General features: G+C 36.6%; 1 protein-coding gene across 5 annotated transcripts in view; it reads right to left on the bottom strand.

The window, feature by feature from the left end:
- Positions 1 to 22,784, bottom strand: part of LOC128640657 (myomegalin) — a 285,549-nt gene that overhangs the window by 167,207 nt on the left and 95,558 nt on the right. For all 5 annotated transcript variants that reach the window (XM_053693086.1, XM_053693087.1, XM_053693088.1 and 2 more), the window contains exons 7-10: positions 8,523 to 8,657; positions 8,293 to 8,412; positions 4,486 to 4,578; positions 1,596 to 1,799 (exon numbers count right to left, since the gene is read on the bottom strand). In XM_053693086.1, coding sequence (XP_053549061.1) covers positions 1,596 to 1,799; positions 4,486 to 4,578; positions 8,293 to 8,412; positions 8,523 to 8,657 — 552 coding nt within the window. The remainder of the gene's footprint in view (positions 1 to 1,595; positions 1,800 to 4,485; positions 4,579 to 8,292; positions 8,413 to 8,522; positions 8,658 to 22,784) is intronic.

The following is a 22,784-nucleotide window of genomic DNA, read 5'->3' as shown; positions in this document are numbered from 1 at the left end:
CATTTATCAAGCTCCGAATGGAGCTTGTGGGCCTGTGTTTCTGGCGAGTCTTCAGACTCGCCAGAAACAGCAGTTATGAAGCAGCAGTCTAAAGACCGCTGCTCCATAACCTGTCCGCCTGTTCTGATGAGCCGGACAGAGATCGCCACAATTCAACCCGATCGAGCTGCTGGTGCGATGCTGAATACGGAGAGCGTATTGATAAATAGGCCTCATAGTGTTTACTACACACACATATAAATATAAAGAGAGAGAGAAGAATAAGAATCTACTATTATACATTTGTATTGCAGAGCTAGGTATATCTGCACAGCCAGCAAGGCAGATTCACCAGTTCCATATCCTCCTAATTCAGTCCACCTTAGCGTTTAACCTCTTAATGTACGTCACTGGTCTTTCTATGGGGATTGTTTTCTCAATAGGGCAGGCTCTTCGCGAGCAGAGAGACTGCGCTATTTTAGGAAGCCTGCAGGATGGAGAGTCTAATAGCGCAGTCTTGCTTTTAAAAAGATGCTTAAATGGAGACGAACTCCAACATTTTTACATTACTCACATAAAAAGTACAACTTTTTTAAAAATAAATAAAATAAATTCACTTTTATTATTCAAATTTAGTTCATTCTCTTGGTATCTTTCGTTGAAAAGCAGGTTGGTATATCAGGAGCTTGCTTGTGTCTGGTGCACTATAAGAATACTTTTAACAATAGTATACATTTGCAAGCGAACTAGTGTTTGCTGCCATGTAGTGCTATAGCCATATACACGCTACCTACCCTAGTTATGCTTTTCAAGAAACAATATGATGAGAACAAATTTGACAATAGAAATAAATGAGAAACTTTTTTTTAAATTGAATACTCTGTGTGAATCACAAAAGAAAATGTTGGGGTGCATGTCACTTTAAAATGCTCTACTGGGATGCAAATCAACCATCTAAGAGACATTGCCACCCTATTTGCACCGCTTATCTGTTTTGGACTTCTTTGCAATTTATCAGTTTGGATTTTTCTTCGTAAAGAACCGGAGCTTTCTGTACAGTATAATGTATCTAATATATTACCAAATGTATGTGCAACAAGTTCCTTCAATAAAGATGTAAAAAAAATGCTATGCTAAGACCATACAATCTAATATTTACATTAGAATATCTATAACAAGAGGTTAAAATAGCCACTGTAAATATGAGATACCCCTAATGTGCTTTGTTATCATTATTTAAAGGGAAATGAAACCCAAAATGTTTCTTTCTTGATTCAGATAGAGAACAACATTTTAAACAACATTCCAATTTACTTCAATTATCTCATTTGCGCCATTCTTTAGATATCCTTTGTTGACGAAATAACAATGCACATGGGCGAGCCAATCCTACGAGGCATCTATGTGCAGCCACCAATCAGCCGCTACTTGACTCTATTTAGATATGCTTTTAAAAACAAAGGATATAAAGAGAATGAAGCAAATTAGATTATAGAAGTAAATTGGAAAGCTGTTTAAAATGGCATGCTCTTTCTAAATCATGGGGAAAAAAATGGGTTTCATGTCCCTTTAAGAAAAAGTACTGTACTGTACTGTAGTTACATAATTGAATTTACCTGATTGTGCTTCCATGTGGTCTCCTTCTGCTGCTGGCCCTCAAGAAGTTCTGCCTCTAGCAAGCGCTGGGACCTGTTGGCATCTGTCAGCTGTCGCTCCTTCTGCCGGAGGGCCCTCTGTTGCTTCTGCAGCTCCATCTGGGTACAGAAGAGGCTATTCTGCAGATCCAGCAACTGCAGCTGGGATGGTGTAACCTGAGAACCCTATGGAACATACATAAATTTATGACAATCATCAGGGTTTCACTTGTATGGTTACTAGGAATAAAGTATATAAGTGTATAATGGTTTGCTCCATTCAAAACATCTCAATACGTTGATTTCTTAACCCCTTAAGTGCTAACGACAGCTCTGAGACGTCGCAGAGTTTTTCACTCAGGTGCTAACGACGGCTCAGAGCCGTCGCTAGCACTCTCCCACATTAAGGGAGATCTGGGGGCTCCCACCCGCTCCTACCCCGGCGATCGGGCCTGTACCCAGAGGCAGAATTTTTTTTTCACATTCTGCGATGAGATTTTTTTAGCGAAAAAAATTCTGCAGGTTATTTTTTTTTTTTTATTATTATATTTTAAAATTAGGCAGTTACACTAAAGCAGCAGTTCAGGTGCAATGTGTTGGTTAACTGGAAAATAAAGCATTTTTTTAAGTTTTATAATATATTGCAGCAGTTGAAAATTGGATTGCAAATTAATAAATTTGTTTCCTTTCCACTTGGTCTAACATAGAAATGTAGTAATAAAAAAGGTGCTTTGGTAATTAGAATGTCTTAGACTCAGAAACAACAACATTGCAGACTGGGAAAGGCTAGCGTGGATTTGAAAATATCTGAGAGCCATTCAACAATCAATGTGCTACTACTTTGCAGCTCTACTGCATACTTTAATGTTCACTTCAAACAGCACTTTGCTGTGAATGTGCTGTATTAATTAAAACCTACACAGTGCAGCCAGAGCAAAGCTCTGTTTGAAAAAAACAGCCTGATGTGGAGCAGCATTGTAAAATTAAAGCACTAACAGTTCCTGCATGTGTCCTGTTCTTTCTGCAGACATGATGCATTTTCTGCGATGACATCTCAGATCACTGCATGTTCTGCCTTGGGGGGCCTGTATAGTGACAGGCATCACCGGGGCTTCCCGTTTTGCGTGGTGACGTTACACGCAATGACGTGATGTCACCGCGCAACTTTATAAAAAAATACAAGTATAGGGAAAGGGGGCATGCTGCTTATCTCAGGCATCTAAGCAGCTACAGACCCCCCAAGACCCACCATTGGAAATGTAATCACCTAACCTTTCCAACTGTATAAGCCTTGGGGATCTGAAAAAAAAAATAAGTTAAAAAAATATATAAAAATTAAAAAACCCTCAAATCAGCTTAGCACCCAGGTGGGAAAGTGCTTAGCACTCAAAGGGTTAAACTGGTCACACACACTTTAAAGGGTCATTGTACTATAAAATTGTCTCCCATTTAATGTGTTCCCAATGGACAATTTTAAATGTTGGAGTGTATGTAAATGTTTACAAACAACAAATTTGTTTGTTATTTAAAATAGTTGCCTTTGCCTGTAAAAACAGCCACCTACACTGAAAATATGAACAACAAACATATTATCTGTAGAAAGCTATGTAAACAGGAAACAATAGCACTAATTTATCTCCCAGTAATGGACAGATTTTTGTATTTGAAATAGCTGATTGTGCTCATTGAACCTCCCAACAATAATTAGCATTTTAATACCTAACTATTTAGGTTGTGTGTTTAGACACAGATAACATTAACAAACCTGCTTTATATGCAGGCTTAGCCCATTTATGAGAACAGAAGATGGCTTAATGAGAAACAAAACAGGTATTTCAAATACAAAAATAAACATAAATGAACAATGTCCCATACATTTAATACTCTGCAGTAGATTTAAACAAGGCAGATGAAACACACTAGGGGGGGGGGGGGGGAATGATAGTACAGTGTCCCTTTAAAATCACAGATTTTTACTAGCACTAGGTATATAAGTGGGTTAACACAATGGCTCGCCGGAAACAGAAGTTATCGGGTTGATTGACACCCCCTGCTAGCGGCTGATTGGCTGCAAATCTGGAGGGGGCGGCATTACACCAGCAGTTCACAAGAACTGCTGATGCAATGATAAATGCCAACAGCGTATGCTGTCAGCATTTATCGACGTGCAGCAGACATGATACGCTACATTGTATCATGTCCGCTCGCACTATGATTAATCTACCCCAATGACTGATTTGTGATTAAAAAAAATAACGATACATAAAAAAAAATTAGCAAAACAATTGAATCCACATTTAGATAGTTTAGCTAAGGAAATTGATGATGAATCTGGAATCATAAAGTGTTAATTACCATACACTATATAGAAAATGTCAAACAAATCCCTTTTTGCCATTTTTTTTATTTATACAATCTAAAGATATGTTGATAAAGGGAGTATCTATACAAACAAGCAACAGCAAGCAGCAATCATGTTCTCAATAGCCGGTGGAAAATATAGGTAATACAATTTTTATTTTCAATTTCTCTAATTATTTGCCATTGTGTATAGACAGAGAGATAAGATAAGGAGACCTTAATGTATACATAGATGGATAAGATTAGGAGGTCTGTTATTTCTGCAGAATGGACTGAGGTTTCAATCAGCAGAAGCAACTATTTCATATATATAAATAAATATAAAGGATTGATTTACCAAATACTGCCGCTACGATAACTGGTCATTTGGAACACCAGTTTTAAAGTAAAATGTCCCTTTGATAGAAGGGTGGTATTGTTTAGTGAGAGAACAACTGTCACGTTTTATTAGAACACTGGAGCACATTCTCTACCTACACTGCAATGATATCACACAAACAAAACCCATTACCTGTAAATTCTCAAGCTGTTGTTTCTGTATTGTGTCCTGAAGCCTGGAGACAGTTTCATTTAGATTCTTGATTACATCATACAGTTCTGCAACCTAAAAGGATCAATAAAAATAAATCAACCTTTATTTCCTTAAAGGGACAGTCTAGGCCAAAATAAACTTTCATGATTCAGATAGAGCATGCAATTTTAAACAATTTTCCAATTTACTTTTATCACCAATTTTGCTTTGTTCTCTTGGTATTCTTAGTTGAAAGCTTAACCTAGGAGGTTCATATGCTAATTTCTTAGACCTTGAAGCCCACCTCTTTCAGATTGCATTTTAACAGTTTTTCACCACTAGAGGGTGTTAGTTCGCGTATTTCATATAGATAACACTGTGCTTGTGCACGAGAAGTTATCTGGGAGCAGGCACTGATTGGCTAAACTGCAAGTCTGTCAAAAGAACTGAAAAAAGGGGCAGTTTGCAGAGGCTTAGATACAAGATAATCACAGAGGTTAAAAGTATATTATTATAACTGTGTTGGTTATGCAAAACTGGGAAATGGGTAATAAAGGGATTATCTATCTTTTAAAACAATAAAAATTCTGGTGTAGACTGTCCCTTTAAAGGGACATAATCATCGTATGCTAAACCACTTGAAAGTGATAAAGTGTAACTGTAAAAAGCTGACATGAAAATATCACCTGAACATCTCTATGTAAAAAGATATTTTACCTAAAAAAAAAATCAGCTCACCAGAGTAAGTGCTCAGTGATCAATTATACTTCAGCTGCTGTCCAGCTGCAAGTTGTAAAAACAATAGCCAATCAGCATTAGCATTGCTGAGATCATGCTTTGCTTTGCTGTGATCTCATGAGATTTCACTGAAATGTTGTGATATTTCTTAATAAACTTCCTTAACCCTTTAAGGACACAGCTTTCAGTTTGCTCAATTGTTTTATGACGGAAAAATTATATGTCATATGTCCTTAAGAGGTTAAACTGAATAGGAAAATAACATGACTGCTTATGCACAAGCCAGATGCACACTCCTTTGCAAGTCCTAGGACTAGCATCCTGATTGGGTGCTTAGTCTCTTTACAGTGGGGTGTGAATACTTAGAAAATTTTGAGTTAAAATATCTTCCTTTTTTACATAAAGATGTTCAGGTGATATTTTCAAGTTAGCTTTTTATAGTTATGCTGCATCACTTTCAAGTACTTCAACATTTAGGTATCATGTCCCTTTAACACTATATTGCTTAGCTCAGATCTATGTAAGTTTAGCTCTACGAAAGACAAACTGTATGTGTACGGCAGGGGTTTAAAGTGATGGTAAACTCCATATGTAGCGATAATGTCAATTAACAGAATAGATTACCTTACTGACACACACCAAATTACATCTAATGCAATATATTAAAAAAGCTTTGAATACTTGTATTTATCCGTTCATCTTCTGAGATACATCTCCAGCCCCCTGTGACGTAATAACCAATGTTTATTAAGTTGGACCAATAAGCAAGCCTGTCGTCAGACAGGCTATCTTCTATGCTACCGGCTATGCGCCTGCACAATGTCATTTTACTTTCAAGACGCGCATCCAATCAGGAGCCTTTAGAATTCTCTGACGAATTTGCACGTGCATGTTTTGGGTACGCATGCGCTTCCACACGATTTGAAATTAAAAAATAACACCCCATCACTATCAATTTTCGGTTCTGGTAAATAAATATGAAAATTGTATAAAAATAAAATATTTTAAGACTTACTGATATTTTCAATATTACAAACCGCATGCGTGGAAAATAGCAGGGTCGGGAGCGCGCAAATTCTCTGACGTGCAGAGAGGGGGGAAACAAGGTACGCATCTAGTGTCTTCAGTGAAGAAAATATAAGGGGCGGAGCGATGCAGCGTTATAACGGTTTGTAAATAAGTTGAAAATATAATAAAATTACATATAAAAAGTTAAAAAAATTAAGGCGGTTTAATAAATATGCTATTACAGAATCCGAATCTGTTGTGTACCAACAGAGAAGTTTACCATCACTTTAACCCCGTAGATGCCAGAGAGAGCTGCTACGCAATTTTTCAAAGGTGTTAATAGTGCAGACTTTAAAGAGAATACAGATACATTTGACTCGAAGCAAGGCAACATCTCGGTAAGGATGTGAACTTTCATAATAATTAAATATAACCATCACCCTTGAAGTCCGGTAGACCTCTGTCACAGTATCTAGAATTAGTACAATCGAACCTATAGGTAAAGTGTTGAATACACTTTTTAGAGTTGAGAATATCTCTTCTAGAATTAGGAGGACTTTTACATATTCTAAAAAATTATTATATCTACACTTTGCTGTCTAAAGTGTCCTCCTACTGCGCCCATCCAGAAGACATTTCTCCCGCACCACCTACCCTGTGTAATAAAACTGCTCGCAGGTTGTGCCAATTTAAAAATATACGTATGAGTCTTTGATTGGCTGACAGCTATCACATGATACACGGTGCTGGCAAATAAAAATAATTTGTCAGAAAAAATCTACTGCATTGTCTTTTTTTATGCACCTTGATTACACAAGTCTATTGTATTTAAAGGGACATTAAAAACTAAATGCTAGATAGAGTGATGCATTCAATGAAAAGATTATTCTGAGAATAACATGTAGATGTATTTTTATAGTTTTTTTTAGCTGTTTAAAGTGAACATAAACTTTGAGGAATGTGTGCCCAGTTTTTAAAAATCCTATTAAAAACAGGGGCACTTTCATTCATCAAAGTTTACATTTCAGCCTTTTTGTTAAAATACTTACCTTTTCTTCATGAAGCTGGGCCAGCGATTCCCCAACCTGCCACTCATCTCTTCATAGGTCAGAAATGAAGAATCCGGCTTCCTCCAATCACGGCATGGCCTCAGGCAATGTTTACTCTGCGGGGGGAAGCCGTGATTGGAGGAAGCCGGATTCTTCATTTCTGACAGAAGAAGAGATGAGCGGCAGGCGGGGGAATCGCTGGTCGGCTTCATAAAAAAGGTATTTTAACAAAACGGCACTTTGATGAATAAAAGGGCCCCTGTTTTTAATAGGATTTTTAAAAAACGGGCACACATGTACAAAGTTTACATTCATTTTAAATATTGACAAAATAAGTGTAAAGATTTAGTGTCTATAAAACAATGGGAGCTGCCATTTTTTAACTTAGGTTACATTCTCCACTGTGGCCAATTAGGGACGGTTATAAATAGGTCACTGGAGTGTGCAGCCAATGGATGGATGGAATATAACACTGTTCTGCACTTCCATTTCTAACAGGAACTGGAAAGCTCCCAATTTCAGAATAGAGTTACAGGAAAAGGGGACAAAATAAATAATGAAACTACATTGCAAAGTTCTTTTTATATATAGATATGATTTATCATTTTATATCACCATCTCAAAGTGTTTAATGTCCCTTTAATTGTATTTAACTACCCTAAAATGATCTCATACTCATCAAGGAATCAAACAGTTCTGCCAAATCACATTATCTAACCCCATCATATCAATCACATTTTTTCACCATCACCAACTACCTAGAATATAACTTCCATGAGGGTTTTCAACTCATTTATTAGGTTGTTTACCTGTAATGTGTTTGTGTCTTTAACATAAAACAGTTGTACCACTTGCGCAACTCTATAGTATATGCTGGTGCTTTACAAATAAAAATTATAATTACACACAGATGTTTGGTTATCCATATGTTAAACTTTGCTGATCCTGATCTTTTTTAAAAAAAAAACTGTCTCTACCCTTATGATTCAGCTATTCTTTGGTATCAGCTCACCTCGTTTTCTCTGCTCTGCAGAGTTTCCTTCAGGCTCTCGATAATGCGATTTTGGCTGCGAGCTGCTTCTTGCGCAGAGTTCAACTCTGCTCTCATCTGATGCAGACTGTCCATTAGCATCTGTTATAGACAACAATTTAATATAAAAATGAATAACGTTTCATTTTGACTTTCTTATCCCTTTAAACTAAAAAATTAGACAATCATAGAACTGGCATTGACAAAATTACCTTATTGTTGGCCTCACTCTCTTGCAGTCTTTTTTGCTGTATTTGCAGTTGGGTATCTGTTGGTTTCATTTCGTTGTAAGGCCCAGTTAAAGCACCAAACTGGTTTACTTCCTGACAGTGCTTATCAATAAGATTCTGCAAAAGAGACACAACACTGAATTATTTACCTCAAACTACGCATGGTGCGGCCACAAGCTAATATTTGTCTCACAAGAAAGCAAAAATATTGTTTTTCTAAGTTGTAAATTCTTTAAAGGGACATTATACACTAGCTTTTTCCTTGCATAAATGATTTGTAGATGATCCATTTATATAGCCATACGGGGGGTTTTTTATGTATAGTTTTGCTTATTTTTAAATAACATTGCACTGATTTTCAGACTCCTAACCAAGCCCCAACATTTTAGGGGAATACTGATGTATACCTACTCCAGCTTGCTCCTGTTTGTATAAAGAGTCTTTTCATGTGCAGAGGAAGAGGGAGGGGGGAGTGTCTGCTTTTGTTGCTATAGAACTACTTGCAGTGGGTGTTCCAGATGACCTTTTCGACAGAGCTAAACTGGGAGCTTCTAAGTAAGTTTTTAAAAAGGTTTTATACTGGATTTTTAGATCAGTATCTGTGCATATTATTCTTTATAGTAGTGTCTATTACATGCAGTTATATGGAAATTGGTGTATATTGTTCCTTTAAAGGGACACTGTACCCAAATTTTTTCTTTCATGATTCAGATAGAGCATGACATTTTAAGCAACTTTTTAATTTACTCCTATTATCAAATTTTCTTCATTCTCTTGGTATCTTTATTTTAAATGCAAGAATGTAAGTTTAGATGCCGGCCCATTTTTGGTGAACAACCTGGGTTGTCCTTGCTGATTGGTGGATAAATTCATCCACCAATAAAAAAGTGCTGTCCAGAGTTCTGAACCCCAAAAAAGCTTAGATGCCTTCTTTTTCAAATAAAGATAGCAAGAAAACAAAGAAAAATTGATAATAGGAGTAAATTAGAAAGTTGCTTAAAATTGCATGCTCTATCTGAATCACAAAAGAAAAAATTTGGGTTCAGTGTCCCTTTAAGTAAATTTACGAACCTGGCAAATTTAGAAAACACAATTAATTCTAAAATATTATTACATTTAAAAAATAGTGACAGAAATAGTTTATTTTTAAAACTCATTGTTCTGCTCTTATTTTGGCATCTGTATCATGATGATGATGATAATAATAATAATGATAATAAGCATTGAAGTAGTATGCCAATTGCTTTTTCAGCGCCACACCTAAAAAGGGATAAGCCAGTTGTAAAATGTTGCAGTCTGTGATTGGCTGATCAGCCTGAATACTTTTGTGGGATGGTACAAGGAAACACTCCTGGTGCACGACTTCTAGCTGTTAATTTGTTTTAAAAAGTCAGAAAGAAATAATTACATGGCAAATAACACAAAAAAATTAGCTCTAATGAAATCGAACAGTTTTTTTTTTTTACTTGTATGTCCTTTAATAGTTTGACTACATCTAATACTTTGAGCTATACATTTTAAATATTGAGAACATCTTTGAATGTTTCTGAAAACTATATATATAAGTATATTATATGTAATGTTAATTGCTGCTATGAGTTTAAATTTGAGTAGTAATCTAATCATGTTATTTTATATTATATTAAAATATTTTGTCAGTAAAAAGGCTGGTGTGTTTGTTTTGTTTTTTTATGCAGAACTGCCAACAACACAATGTACAACATTCTCTCCAGGACCTTTATAATGGGTGCACCAACCAGCTTATTTTACTGACCACCCGGGTAAAATTTAAGTCAGCAAAATTAGCCTATTTAAAATTAAAAAAAAAAAAATATATATATATAAAATTAATTGCTATATGTTATGCCACACAAAATTATTCTCTGTTGCCATTTAAATATTTTAATACTAAGTTTATACAGTGAGCTAAAATTTAATTAGCTTTTAATATTTTAGAGCACATTTTAACCCCTTAATGACCAAAGTGCCCTATACATCAGTGGCCGTTTAAGGGTTTTACTAGCACAGCTTTGCCGACAGCGGCGAAGCTGTGCTATATCTGCATTCCTCACTTCCAGAGGCATTCAGGTATAGCTCGGTCTTGCAGACATTGGCAAGACCTGCGCTATTTCTGGCACAGGTATGTGTGCATCTGAGCAGGGTACGTCGGTGGTCGTTAAGGTGATACTCCTTTGCACTATCGCTTGCATATATCTATGTGTAATCCTCTGCAAAGGAAATAAACACCAGTGTTCTCCCCAGGACCTTTTTAGTGGGTGCACCAGTAGTGCAATGCTGTTCCTTCAGCAAAGGATAACAAGAGAATGAAGCAAATTTGATGATAGAAGTAAATTGGAAAGTTGTTTAAAATTATATGTTCTATCCAATTCATGAAATAGTTTTTTCGGGTTTCCTGTCCCTTTAATATATGTAATTTAATCTTTGCGTCAAAAACTAAACTTTACTGGTCCTTTACTGTTATTTTCCTTACATGTCCTTTAACCACTAAAACAACTATAGGCTTTGTGTATACTGTTTCAATTAATAGAACACAAATGTCATAGTTACAGAAATATTTTGATGATTCATAGACTCCTGCACTGCTGATTTCACAATGTCTGCACTGTGTTGGTCTTGCAAGCTATAAATATGTTTTTTCTAACCATTACAGAAAGTCCTCTGTGTAGCCAGATGCTGAACTATGGCTTAAGGAAAATCCTATTACATAGACTACTGTGTGCAGCCAGAAAATAAACTTTATAGTTCTCGAAAAGAAACTCTTTACAAATGGTAGTTTGTAACAGGTATGGCCAACTGGTGGCCCATAGACCACATGCGACCCTCTGTACCAGTTTTTGTGGCCATTGGGAAAAAGTAGAACTAAAATTGTTTGTCATAGTTTTTTTGGCCTCAGAAAAATATGAAAGTAAAAAAAGTGTGTTTTGGGGACGTCTGGTGAATGGGCAACCAAGGAAATATATTATTATTTATGTGTTTAATAACCATAAGTTTATATGTGGTCAGTTGGGCTTCTTAGATATTGATTTGTGGCCCTTAAGGCTTCTAAAAAATTAATCTGCGGCCCCCATGTGTAGGAAGTTTGGCCATCATTCCTTTATATTATATTTATTTTCTTAAAGAAGATTTGACACAGATTGTATTAAAGTAAACAAAATAATGTGAAAATATATTTTTAGAACATATGGCAACTTTACAATTGAGAAATAAGTTTAACAAGCTGAAAGGATCTCTGTATCCATGGATTTTTAAAAACACCTATACAAAGTCTATAGTTTACTAGTCGAGGAGGAAAAAGTTACTAATCCACACAATGTTAAAGAAAGAAAGAATTCAATTTTTTTACTCGACCGCTGAAATTATCTATATATATATATATATATATATATATAAACATATATATATATAAATATATATATATATATATACACACATACATACAGTGTATATATATATATATACACACACACACAAATATATATATATAAACACACACACACACATACATATATATATACACACACACACACATACATACATATATATATACACACACACACATATATATATATATATATATATATATATATATATACATATAAATATATATATATACACACACACATATATATATACATATATATATAAATATATATATATACACACACACACACACACACATATATATATATATATATACATATAAATATATATATATACACACACACATATATATATACATATATATATAAATATATATATATACACACACACAAATATATATATATTAACACACACACACATATATATATATATATATATATATATACATACACACACACACACACATATATATACAAACCTGAAGGGAGCAGTGAATATTAGGGTAAGCTCCCAAAAGTATCGATTTTTCCTAGAATTATTATAAACATTTTATTTTTTAATTGGATAAGCTTATTAAGGGTGTGGAGAGCTATTTGCACTCCGCTATTCAGCTTAATTGGGAGCTTCTTGTTTCCTTAGTAATAGATCCTCTCTAGAGCAACAGACTAAGTCGCCCTAACCCAGACTTATGATATTATTAAATCTGAGGTGATTGATGCACGCTAGTATCACAGACTTAAAGGGACATGAAACCCAAACATTTTCTTTAATGATTTAGGTAGAACATATAATTTTAAACAACTTTCTAATTTACTTCTATTATCTAATTTGTTTCATTCTCTTGGTATCATTTGTTGAAGGAGAAGCAATGCACTACTGGTTTCTAACTGAACACACAAGTGAGCCAGTGACAATCGGTATATATATGCAGCCACCAATCGGCAGCTGGAACCTATGTTCTGTGCTGCTCCTGAGCTTACCTAGATAAACCTTTCAGCAAAGGATAACAAGAAAAAGAAGCAAATTAAATAATTGAAGTAAATTGGAAAGCTGTTCAAAATTGTAGTCTCTTTCTGAATCATAAAAGAAAATGTCCTTTAAAGGGACATGAAACTCAAAATGTTTTTTTTATTATTTAGGTAGAACATACAATGTTAAACAACTTTCCAGGTGCAGAGTGTGTGTGATTAGAACCCAAAATATTGCATTAATAATCTGTGAGTGATACAGCAAACAACTTTGTTAGACTGTTGTATTATTACACTAATATTGATTAGCAATATGTTTAGGGATACAACAGAGTTAAACACATAGTTAAGCTCCCACAGAAGAAACAATGCCTAGCCAGACCTGAGTGTGCCCCCCCCCCGGGTAAATGCTCATTAGCAATAATGCATTGCAGTTCTCAAGTAGGAATTTACCCATTAGCATAAGTTAAACACATTGCTACTAAGTGACTAGTACTAATAAAATATTTTTAATCACATTTTTATGGTATTTTATAATTCAACGAACATGTCCCTTTAACGATATGTTCACATGTGACAATGTAAAGTGTCACTCCATGTTATAAAAGCAGGTGGTGGCATGTATTCTCCAGAGATGATGCAGACTGAGTTTTGCCAAGAGAGTATGTACTCTCTGAGAAAGCCCTGCCTTTAAATTAGGGAGCACAGGGCATACGTACATAGGCTCTGTGTATAGTAAAAGCTATTACTGAAACATTAACAATGTCAACTAGAAGCATTTTTGCTAACACATGTACACTGCAAAAATGTTTATATTCAAAACTGAAATACACTTATATGCATTTCAATTTTGAGTTTTATGTCCCTTTAAGTACTAATCAACTAACGTTAGGTTTTAGAAATGTACCTGTAGGTAACAATACCCATATACTCTAAGGTCATTTATACCTGTGTACGAAGTGGTATGTAATCTTCATAAATGTCTTGCCAGATGTCTTGCAGATCAGTAAACTCAGGAATAAAGTCTAAAGCGATCTTTGGAGGAGATTCTTTAATGTTGGTCAAGAATCCAAGCCCAGTAGTTAGTAAATTTGGCGGACTATTGGTCATTATTCTACTGAGCTTAAAAGCAGTTGGGCTGGTTTTTACAGGAATCCTGCTTCCTCTGGGTATCTGGATTGGTTTATAATCAAAAGTTTTAACAAGACTAAGCGCTATGTCCAACTTGCTTCCAACCACAGAAGCGTTAACAGTCGGGTTGCTAGTGTAACAATCACATTTTGTGTCCTCGGATGTTCTATTTATTCCATTTTCATCTTTTGGTTGCTGAGGACTAGTATCCATTGTAGTAGGAAAGGACTCCTCAGAAGAGCCAGGTGACATTGCGTCCAAACCTTCACCATCCGCTGGTACCTTGGCATCTACCGTTTCCACTGATGATGGTTGGGCAATTGATATCTCTTCATTACAGATACTAGCAGAGTACCTAGTTGAAGGTCCGTATGAGGTGCTCTTAGCCACCTTTCGTGGTACCTTGCAAATTGCTTCGTAATCAGAATCAGACACCCTTAATAAGCAACAAACACGGCATCTTCTTGGTCTACCTCCACTACCTTCAGTATGCTGGCAGTACTGTGGTTCTTGGCTGTGCTCTTCGAAATCTGTCCAACACTCAAATCCAGAAAAAGCAAAGTCTTCCTGTAGAAGGGCTGAATATTTTACATCAGGGAGATTTGAAATGTCCACAGTACCTTCTACAGCACTGACCTCTAAATTGGTCTCCTCGTTGTTATTCTTTTTGTATATGGTAGCAAGACAGTGTTTTATTCTGTCTTTCTCTGAAATTAGCTTCTGCAAACGCTCAATGGATAGAGCTTCAATGCGAGCAATTACAGTGTCAAATCTATAGATACGTTCCAACATAAAGGTGCATTTACTGCACGAAAATTCAGCTTTGCCATCACGTGTGACTTCTTTACCCAGTACGTGAGAGAGCACCACTTGCAGATTTAATTTGGAGACAGTATGGAAGATCCAGCGCCTCTGGTTGCCACATAGTTCTCGACCACAAATCCTGCAAACTTCCTTCATCTTAAAGGCAAGCAATTGATATTTTTTCCTTTAAAAAAACAAAGTCTTAATAACTAGTAAATCTCAGTTACAGTATTTTGGAATAATTGTATTTCTAGAATATACAAACAGTTCATTGATGCAGCATCAGTGATTTAAATTGCAAGTTCAATTACAATGCAGAACAATTCTTTTGCCAGTTCAATTAATTTGGAATCAATGACATAAATAGGATGTGTCACAAGTCATTTAAATGCAGTATATCTTCTTCATTGTTCTTTCAAGCTTTCATTACAAACAGGCTGGTACCCAGTAGTCACCAATGACGTATTAATAGCGAACGTTCCACGTGACGGTCTTTTGCTTTGCTGTCAATAATAACTGTTTTTCAGCATGATTCTTCCATTCATCATATATAATCCAGTGTTTAATAGAATATAGTCTTGTTAAAACACAAAATCCTTATTTTGCAATGTTGATTTGCATAAATAAAAATCTATTTTTCCCTTCAACTAATTAAAAACTGAGCAATTGTATATAAAATGATGAATATTCAAAATGGTAAAAAAAAACTTTGTTGATGTGCAAATCAAAATAAATAAAAATGCTCCACATTCAAATGTGAAGCTGTAAATTTAAATGCACTTTTGTTGTTAAACTTTTTCATTCCTAGATTATATTATCCAGTATACAGTCCAGTGTCACAACCACATTAATGCTACTAAATTGCATAAAACTGCAATTACTTGTAAATATTTTAAAGTGCATGAAAAATAACAAATATATATTCTGCTGTTGATCCAAAGTTATAAATAAGTATTAAAAATAATCAATAATCTAAATGTCCAGCAAAATGCTTGTTGCTTAAATTAAAATAAATAAATAAAATGCAGAACATCGCCTCCAGCCATGGAGAACAGGATTACAGGAGGATGCGCAGGGCAGGGCGCTCTCACTGACGTGGCCGTGGCTCGCGATAGTCATTATCCATCAAAGAGCACCAGGCACATAGTCTACCGTCAGCCAAAATGCAGCAGGACCGTCCACGAAGAGAATCTCCCATCATCCTCCGGCTAATGCTTTCTCATCACATAGCCTCGGCTCTGATTTCAAGATGGCGGAGTAAGGGATGGCTGGGAAATGTAGTCAGGATGCCATTAAAGCTGAACTGCGCCTGCGCAATAGTTGACAGCAAAAGGAAAAGACACCTCACGGTGTACTAGCAACGCTCACTGTCTGAGATAACTAAAGGGTGTGATAGGATATATATATATAGTGATATATATATTGCTGTCTCATAAAGGAAAACGAGTTTCTCTTCAACCAATGTATTGTGCGTTTATTTTTCCCCATAGGCAAGTGTTTAATGTAATGCAGAAAATTAAAAAAATAATAATGATTGATTCAGATAGAGCATACAATTTTCAGCAACTTTCTAATTTACTCCTATTGCAATTTATTTTCTTTCTCTTGATATCTTTATTTGAAAAGCAAGAATGTAATCTTAGGAGCCGGACCATTTTTGGTTCAGAACCTGGGTAGCGCTTGTTGATTAGTGGTAGTAAACACCTTGTATTCCAATGACATTTCTATTGTCTTGCTATAGAATAGCATCAGTCAAGTCTAAACATTTTTAAAACAAATTAACATTGTGTCTGCTGTAATTGCTTTCCAATAGTCAAACTTCACCTTCTGCTTGCCTCATTTGGAGGAGTCAATTTGGGCTTGAGTATGCAGACAACAATATCAGCAACTATCGTATTGCTAGTATAAAGTACATTATTTTGAAGTTCTTATCTGTTAAAAACCAATTAGGGAAATATATGTAGCAGGGTTAGCATTGATACGTCTGCAGTGTCCCTTTTCAGTTTTCAGGCTTAGAAAAAACACAGCTTTCAGAGCTAAATTGTATCAATAGGGGACAAAATAAATAAAATATACTGCAAAGTTGTTTTACTATGCCTAACAACCTTTTTTTATTAAAATCTCAAGATGTTTACTATCCCTTTTAAAGGAACATTATTCACTGCAATAGCCCTAGAAAACATGTTAAAGCAACTTATGTAATAATGAAAAAATAACACTTTAAAGTGATTATAAATCCTAGCGTTTGTGAAACGCTAGGATTTACAATTGGAACAAATAAAGGGGATTTTCAGCCATGAAGTATAAAATACTTCATGCTGAAAGCAAATTTATTTGTTGGAAGCGTTCAACGCACTGAGCTGCTCAGGCAGCCCACGGCAGAACGCTATTTTCTGTGAGGTGACATTTCCATGGCTGAAAGTCCCCTTTATTTGTTCCAATAGTAAATCCTAGAGTTTCAGAAATGCTAGGATTTACAATCACTTTAATTTAATAAAACTAAAATGACAAATATCTATAACGTTAAAGTTGTAATATAACCGTGTGGCTCACAGCATTTCCAATGCAGGATCATTATTCCTTGTATATACAGTATCTCACAAAAGTGAGTACATTTTACAGTCTGTATAACAGTGTAAATTTGCTGTCCCCTCAAAATAACTCAACACACAGCTATTAATGTCTAAACCGTTGGCAACAAAAGTGAGTACATCCCTAAGTGGAAATGTCCAAATTGGGCCCAAAATGTCAATATTTTGTGTGGCCACCATTATTTTCCAGCACTGCCTTAACCCTCTTGGGCATGGAGTTCACCAGAGCTTCACAGTTTGCCACTGGAGTCCTCTTCCACTCCTCCATGATGACATCACAGAGCTGGTGGATGTTAGAGACCTTGTGCTCCCCCACCTTCCGTTTGAGGATGTCCCACAGATGCTCAATAGGGTTTAGGTCTGGAGACATGCTTGGCCAGTCCATTACCTTTACCCTCAGCTTCTTTAGCAAGGCAGTGGTCTTGGATGTGTGTTTGGGGTCGTTATCATGTTCGAATACTACCCTTTGGCCCAGTCTCCGAAGGGAGGGGATCATGCTCTGCTTCAGTATGTCACAGTACATGTTAGCATTCATGGTTCCCTCAATAAACTGTAGCTCCCCAGTGCCGGCAGCACTCATGCAGGCCCAGACCATGACACTTCCACCACCATGCTTGACTGTAGGCAAGACACACTTGTCTTTGTACTCCTCACCTGGCTGCTGCCACACACGCTTGACACCATCTGAACCAAATAAGTTTGTCTTGGTCTCATCAGACCACAGGACATGGTTCCAGTAATCCATGTCCTTAGTCTGCTTGTCTTCAGCAAACTGCGGGCTTTCTTGTGCATCATCTTTAGAAGAGGCTTCCTTCTGGGAAGACAACCATGCAGACCAATTTGATGCAGTGTGCGGCGTATGGTCTGAGCACTGACAGGCTGACCCCCCACCCCTTCAACCTCTGCAGCAATGCTGGCAGCACTCATACATCTATTTCCCAAAGACAACCTCTGGATATGATGCTTAGCACGTGCACTCAACTTCTTTGGTCGACCATGGCGAGGCCTGTTCTGAGTGGAACCTGTCCTGTGAAACCGCTGTATGGTATTGCCCACCGTGCTGCAGCTCAGTTTCAGGGTCTTGGCAATCTCCTTATATCCTAGACCATCTTCCTTAGAGCAACAATACTTTTTTTCAGACCCTCAGAGAGTTCTTTGCCATGAGGTGCCATATATATAACTCTATCCTAAACGTCTCGGTTGATCTGGCTAAACATTACATTTAGTAAAACAAATGATAAGGAGCACAGGAAAACATAAAACTTAGCTTTTATTTAATATTCACAGCATCTTAAAAACAGGCACATAGGAATAAAAAAGGGAAGTCAGACCCAGACCGCAGGAGAGAGATTATCCACATCTTTCCTGGGTGAGTGATCCCATAGAGCAACCTTGGGCCCCCAGATGTTTTGGAACTACATTTCCCATGATGCTCAGATAGCCTAACGAGTGTCTCAGCATCATGGGAAATGTAGTTCCAAAACATCTGGGGGCCCAAGGTTGCTGACCCCTGCCATAGAGGGATTTTCTGTTCATTTATGTATACAACTATGGACAGCTTATTACCTCTTTCACGGAGGTGATCCCGGGGGATATAAAAGGGGCTTTACTTCTATTATAGACTCCATATGTTAAAGGGGAAAACGTGCATTTAATAGCATCCTGTTTGGGACTGTATAAAAGTATCACGGCATAGCATCCACTAGGTTTAATAGTGGTGCCCAAAACTTAGCCACTGTTGACTTTCAATTAAATATTACATTTGACAATTATTTTGATTTGATGCAACATTGACATTTATTTTTGAGATCTGACAGATGCATAGCTTTGCGTACTGGAATAACAGACTGACCAGCACAATACACAGTAGTAAATGTCAGCCTGCTTGGTATTTATGACCACTAAAGTGGATTTAATTACACTAGAGATAGGCTAAAGCGTTCTTTTTACACATATTTCTTGACATGTCACATGTTTTTGGAATAGACCAAAAGTCTACTACTCATTGAAGCGTTAAATGGTAAAATAAAGAACTGCAATTTAAATTATCAAATGGCTACAATTTGCAAAAGGTAAATCACCTTACAGATTCTAGGCACATGTAAGGCATTTAGGGTTTTCTTTTTTTAATTGTCTTAGTAAAGAATCAGAGCTCAAACTGAAATGTCTTAAAGGGACAGGAAACACCCCAAAAAACGTTTCATGATTCAGATAGAGCAAACAATTCTAAACAACTTTCCAATTTACTTCTATTATCAAATTTGCTTTGTTCCTTTTGTATCCTTTGTTGAAATTCATACCTACATAGGCTCAGGAGCAGCAATGCACCACTGGAAGCTAGCTGCTAATTGGTAGCTGTATATATATATATATTTATATATATATATATATATATATATATATATATATATATATATATATATATATATATATATATATAAATATAATGTCGCTTGTCATTGGCCCATCCTATGTATTCAGCTAGCTCCCAGTAGTGCATTGTTGCATTTTCAACAAAGGATAAAAGGGAATAAAGTAAATTTGATTATAGAAATGAAGTGGAAAGTAATTTAACCACTTCACCCTATATGACATAGATCTATGTCATGCGGTGCAAGTCCCAGTGTACCACAAAACGTACATCTATATCAGCACTTGCAGTCTCGGTTTTCAAGTGACAACCAAGACATGCTGTTTCTGAGCTGTGGGCATCTTCTTTGGTATGGTAAGAAAGCACTGACCATGCTACCTTACCATATGAAGCTAGATTACCTGATTGTTACAGGCAGTCTGCAACGATCATCCGTTTGTGCCAGTGGGAGATGTGGGGCGAGAGGCGGGTGGACGCCCCAGAGCAGGAGGGAGGGGCGGGTCCCTACACTACAGCAAAAATGGTTTGGCAGGGGAGAGAGAGGCATGGGCCCTACACTATGGCAAAATATCAGTTGGAGGGGATGGTTGGACCCTACACTGCAGAAAAACAAAACAAAAAACAATCTCTTGGTGGAGGGTGAGGGGGTCCCTACACTACAGAAAAAAATCTTTATAGCAAGGAAATAATAAACAAATAAATATAAAATAATCTAATTTGTTGAGGCAAACTGACTATGAAACAGTGGAAGGGGTAGGGTTGGAGAGCTCTTTGTAGGGGTGATCAGGGAAGTGGGAGTGTGAGAAAGGATCCCTACACTGCAGAAAATAAAAATACCAGTGGTGGGAGGGGAGGACAGAGCTGTTTGGGAGGGATCACGTAGGGATCAGGGGGTGGGAGGTGTCAGGTGGGAGGGTAACCCCTACACTACAGCAAATATTACCCATAAGAGGTAACTTATTAACCACTTTACTGTCAGGAATTTTAGAAGTGTGGGGAGCAGCTGCAATTAGCGGCCTTTTAATTACCAAAAGCCATTAGTAAAACCATGCATGTCTGAAATTTCTGAACTAAGGGGATCCCTCAGAAGCTTTTACAAGCTATTTGTCTTATGAAAGCAGTAGTTGTGTGTAAATAATGTCAGTGAGAAACCCAAAGATTGCAAAAAAGTTAACAACATTTTTTATATGATCGTATTTGGCGGCCAAATAGTGGCTGTAAAAGTAGGAAACAGCACACACAGTTCACAGATCACAGAGAAGGCCTACCCACCTATCAACATATCCAAGAAAGATGAGCTGTGATTAATTAAAAGACCTTTAACATACAGCAATGTTTCGGGTACACACTTAGCCCTTACCCATGGCATGTATATATGTATATATATATATATATATATATATACACACACATTTATAGTGTTGGGGTCAATCTTGAGAATTCGGTTCTGCTATACCAAATGAGAGTTAGACCATTGTGTCTTTTTAGTCAAAGCTGAAAAAAAGACCTTAAAATGATCACAAGTAAAACAAATATATACATGTTTGTTCTAAGTGGAATGTGAGGATGCCAATGTCCAAATTTTATGATTTGTTTTACAGTTAGCTACAGGATTTTGTGCAGTGTGATACTTTAAGCTTTTTATATATATTTATTTTACTTTTTTGGGTAACTACAAAAATTTCAGAATTCTGTAAATAAATAGCTAGTTTATACTATTATCCACTAAAAGTTATTTTTATGCCATATATATATCTATATTTATATATAATATAGAATAAAAGGCCAAGTATGGGGTCTGACATAGTCATGCGCAGTAGAGACTGGGCGAGACAAACATACCTGGCCTTAACCCCTTAATGACCAGCGCCGATGCGCAGTAGAGACTGAGCGAGACAAGCATGAGGACGGTGCTGGTCGTTAAGCGCTTAAGGACCTCTGCCGCGATCTCACTAAAAGTAGCGAAATAGTGCTATTTCTGCATGGCCCACGAGTGGGGCAGTGCATAAATAGTCGTGCAGAGTCCCCACTATGTGTCCCTCTCTGCATCGGGCATCGGTGGTGCCGTTCGTTGGTGGCGTGGGAGGGTTAGGAGGGAGGCAGGTGGGCGGCCCATCACTGGAGGGGGGTGGGAACAGGTGGGACCGCTACACTACAGAAAAAAATGTATGTTAAAAGCGGCAGGGAGGGGGGAGGAGGGAGAAGGAGGTACAGGGGGATCGTAGAGTGGAGGGGGGGAATAAAGGCTAGGGAAAGGATCTTGGAATGGGACATTTTGGCCCGTGCTTTAATACATATATATATATACATATATATATATATTTCAAAGTAGACAAGCACTCCAGAAATCCAAATCACATGCCCAGGGTGCAGCAGATAGGTAAATAGAAAGCAATGAAGAGTAAAAGTCCTGGTGAGTGCACTCTTCATTACTTTCTATATATATATATATATATATATATATATATAAAACTACTGTATAGTTTTCATAGGCAAATCAAAAAAACTAATGCTCTTTTTCTGATAACAAAAATACTAAAAATTCTCTGGTACTTTGGGCAATAAAATGTTGGGCTTTATATTCCTTTAAAGTCATTCCTATGTGAGGGAGTCAAATTAATACAGGCTCTTCCCAGTCCCTACATCAAAACCAAGCGTTAAATTAAAATGGTCTCTGATGGTGGTGAGTAAGATCTCCAGAGAACTCTTGTTAAACACACATAAATCCTGTTATGGCATCATTAAAGAAGTTAAGGAATTACCCCCAACAGATCTAACGTTTTGTTACACACATGCTACAAAAAATCTCTAAAGCTATGAGTTACCAGCAGAGAAGATTTTAAATGCAAATCCCTTTATGAGTAGGTGAATCAATACATTTCTTAGACACTTACATTTTCTCACACAGTGCAGCAGGATTACATTAAAACATTACTGTGCAGCTCCAGCAATTTTGATATTAAATTTTGATATTAAA

The sequence above is a fragment of the Bombina bombina genome, chromosome 10 (assembly GCF_027579735.1).
Source record: "Bombina bombina isolate aBomBom1 chromosome 10, aBomBom1.pri, whole genome shotgun sequence".
Classification (NCBI taxonomy): Eukaryota; Metazoa; Chordata; class Amphibia; order Anura; family Bombinatoridae; genus Bombina; species Bombina bombina.
This window is presented reverse-complemented; position numbering and strand designations above follow the sequence as displayed.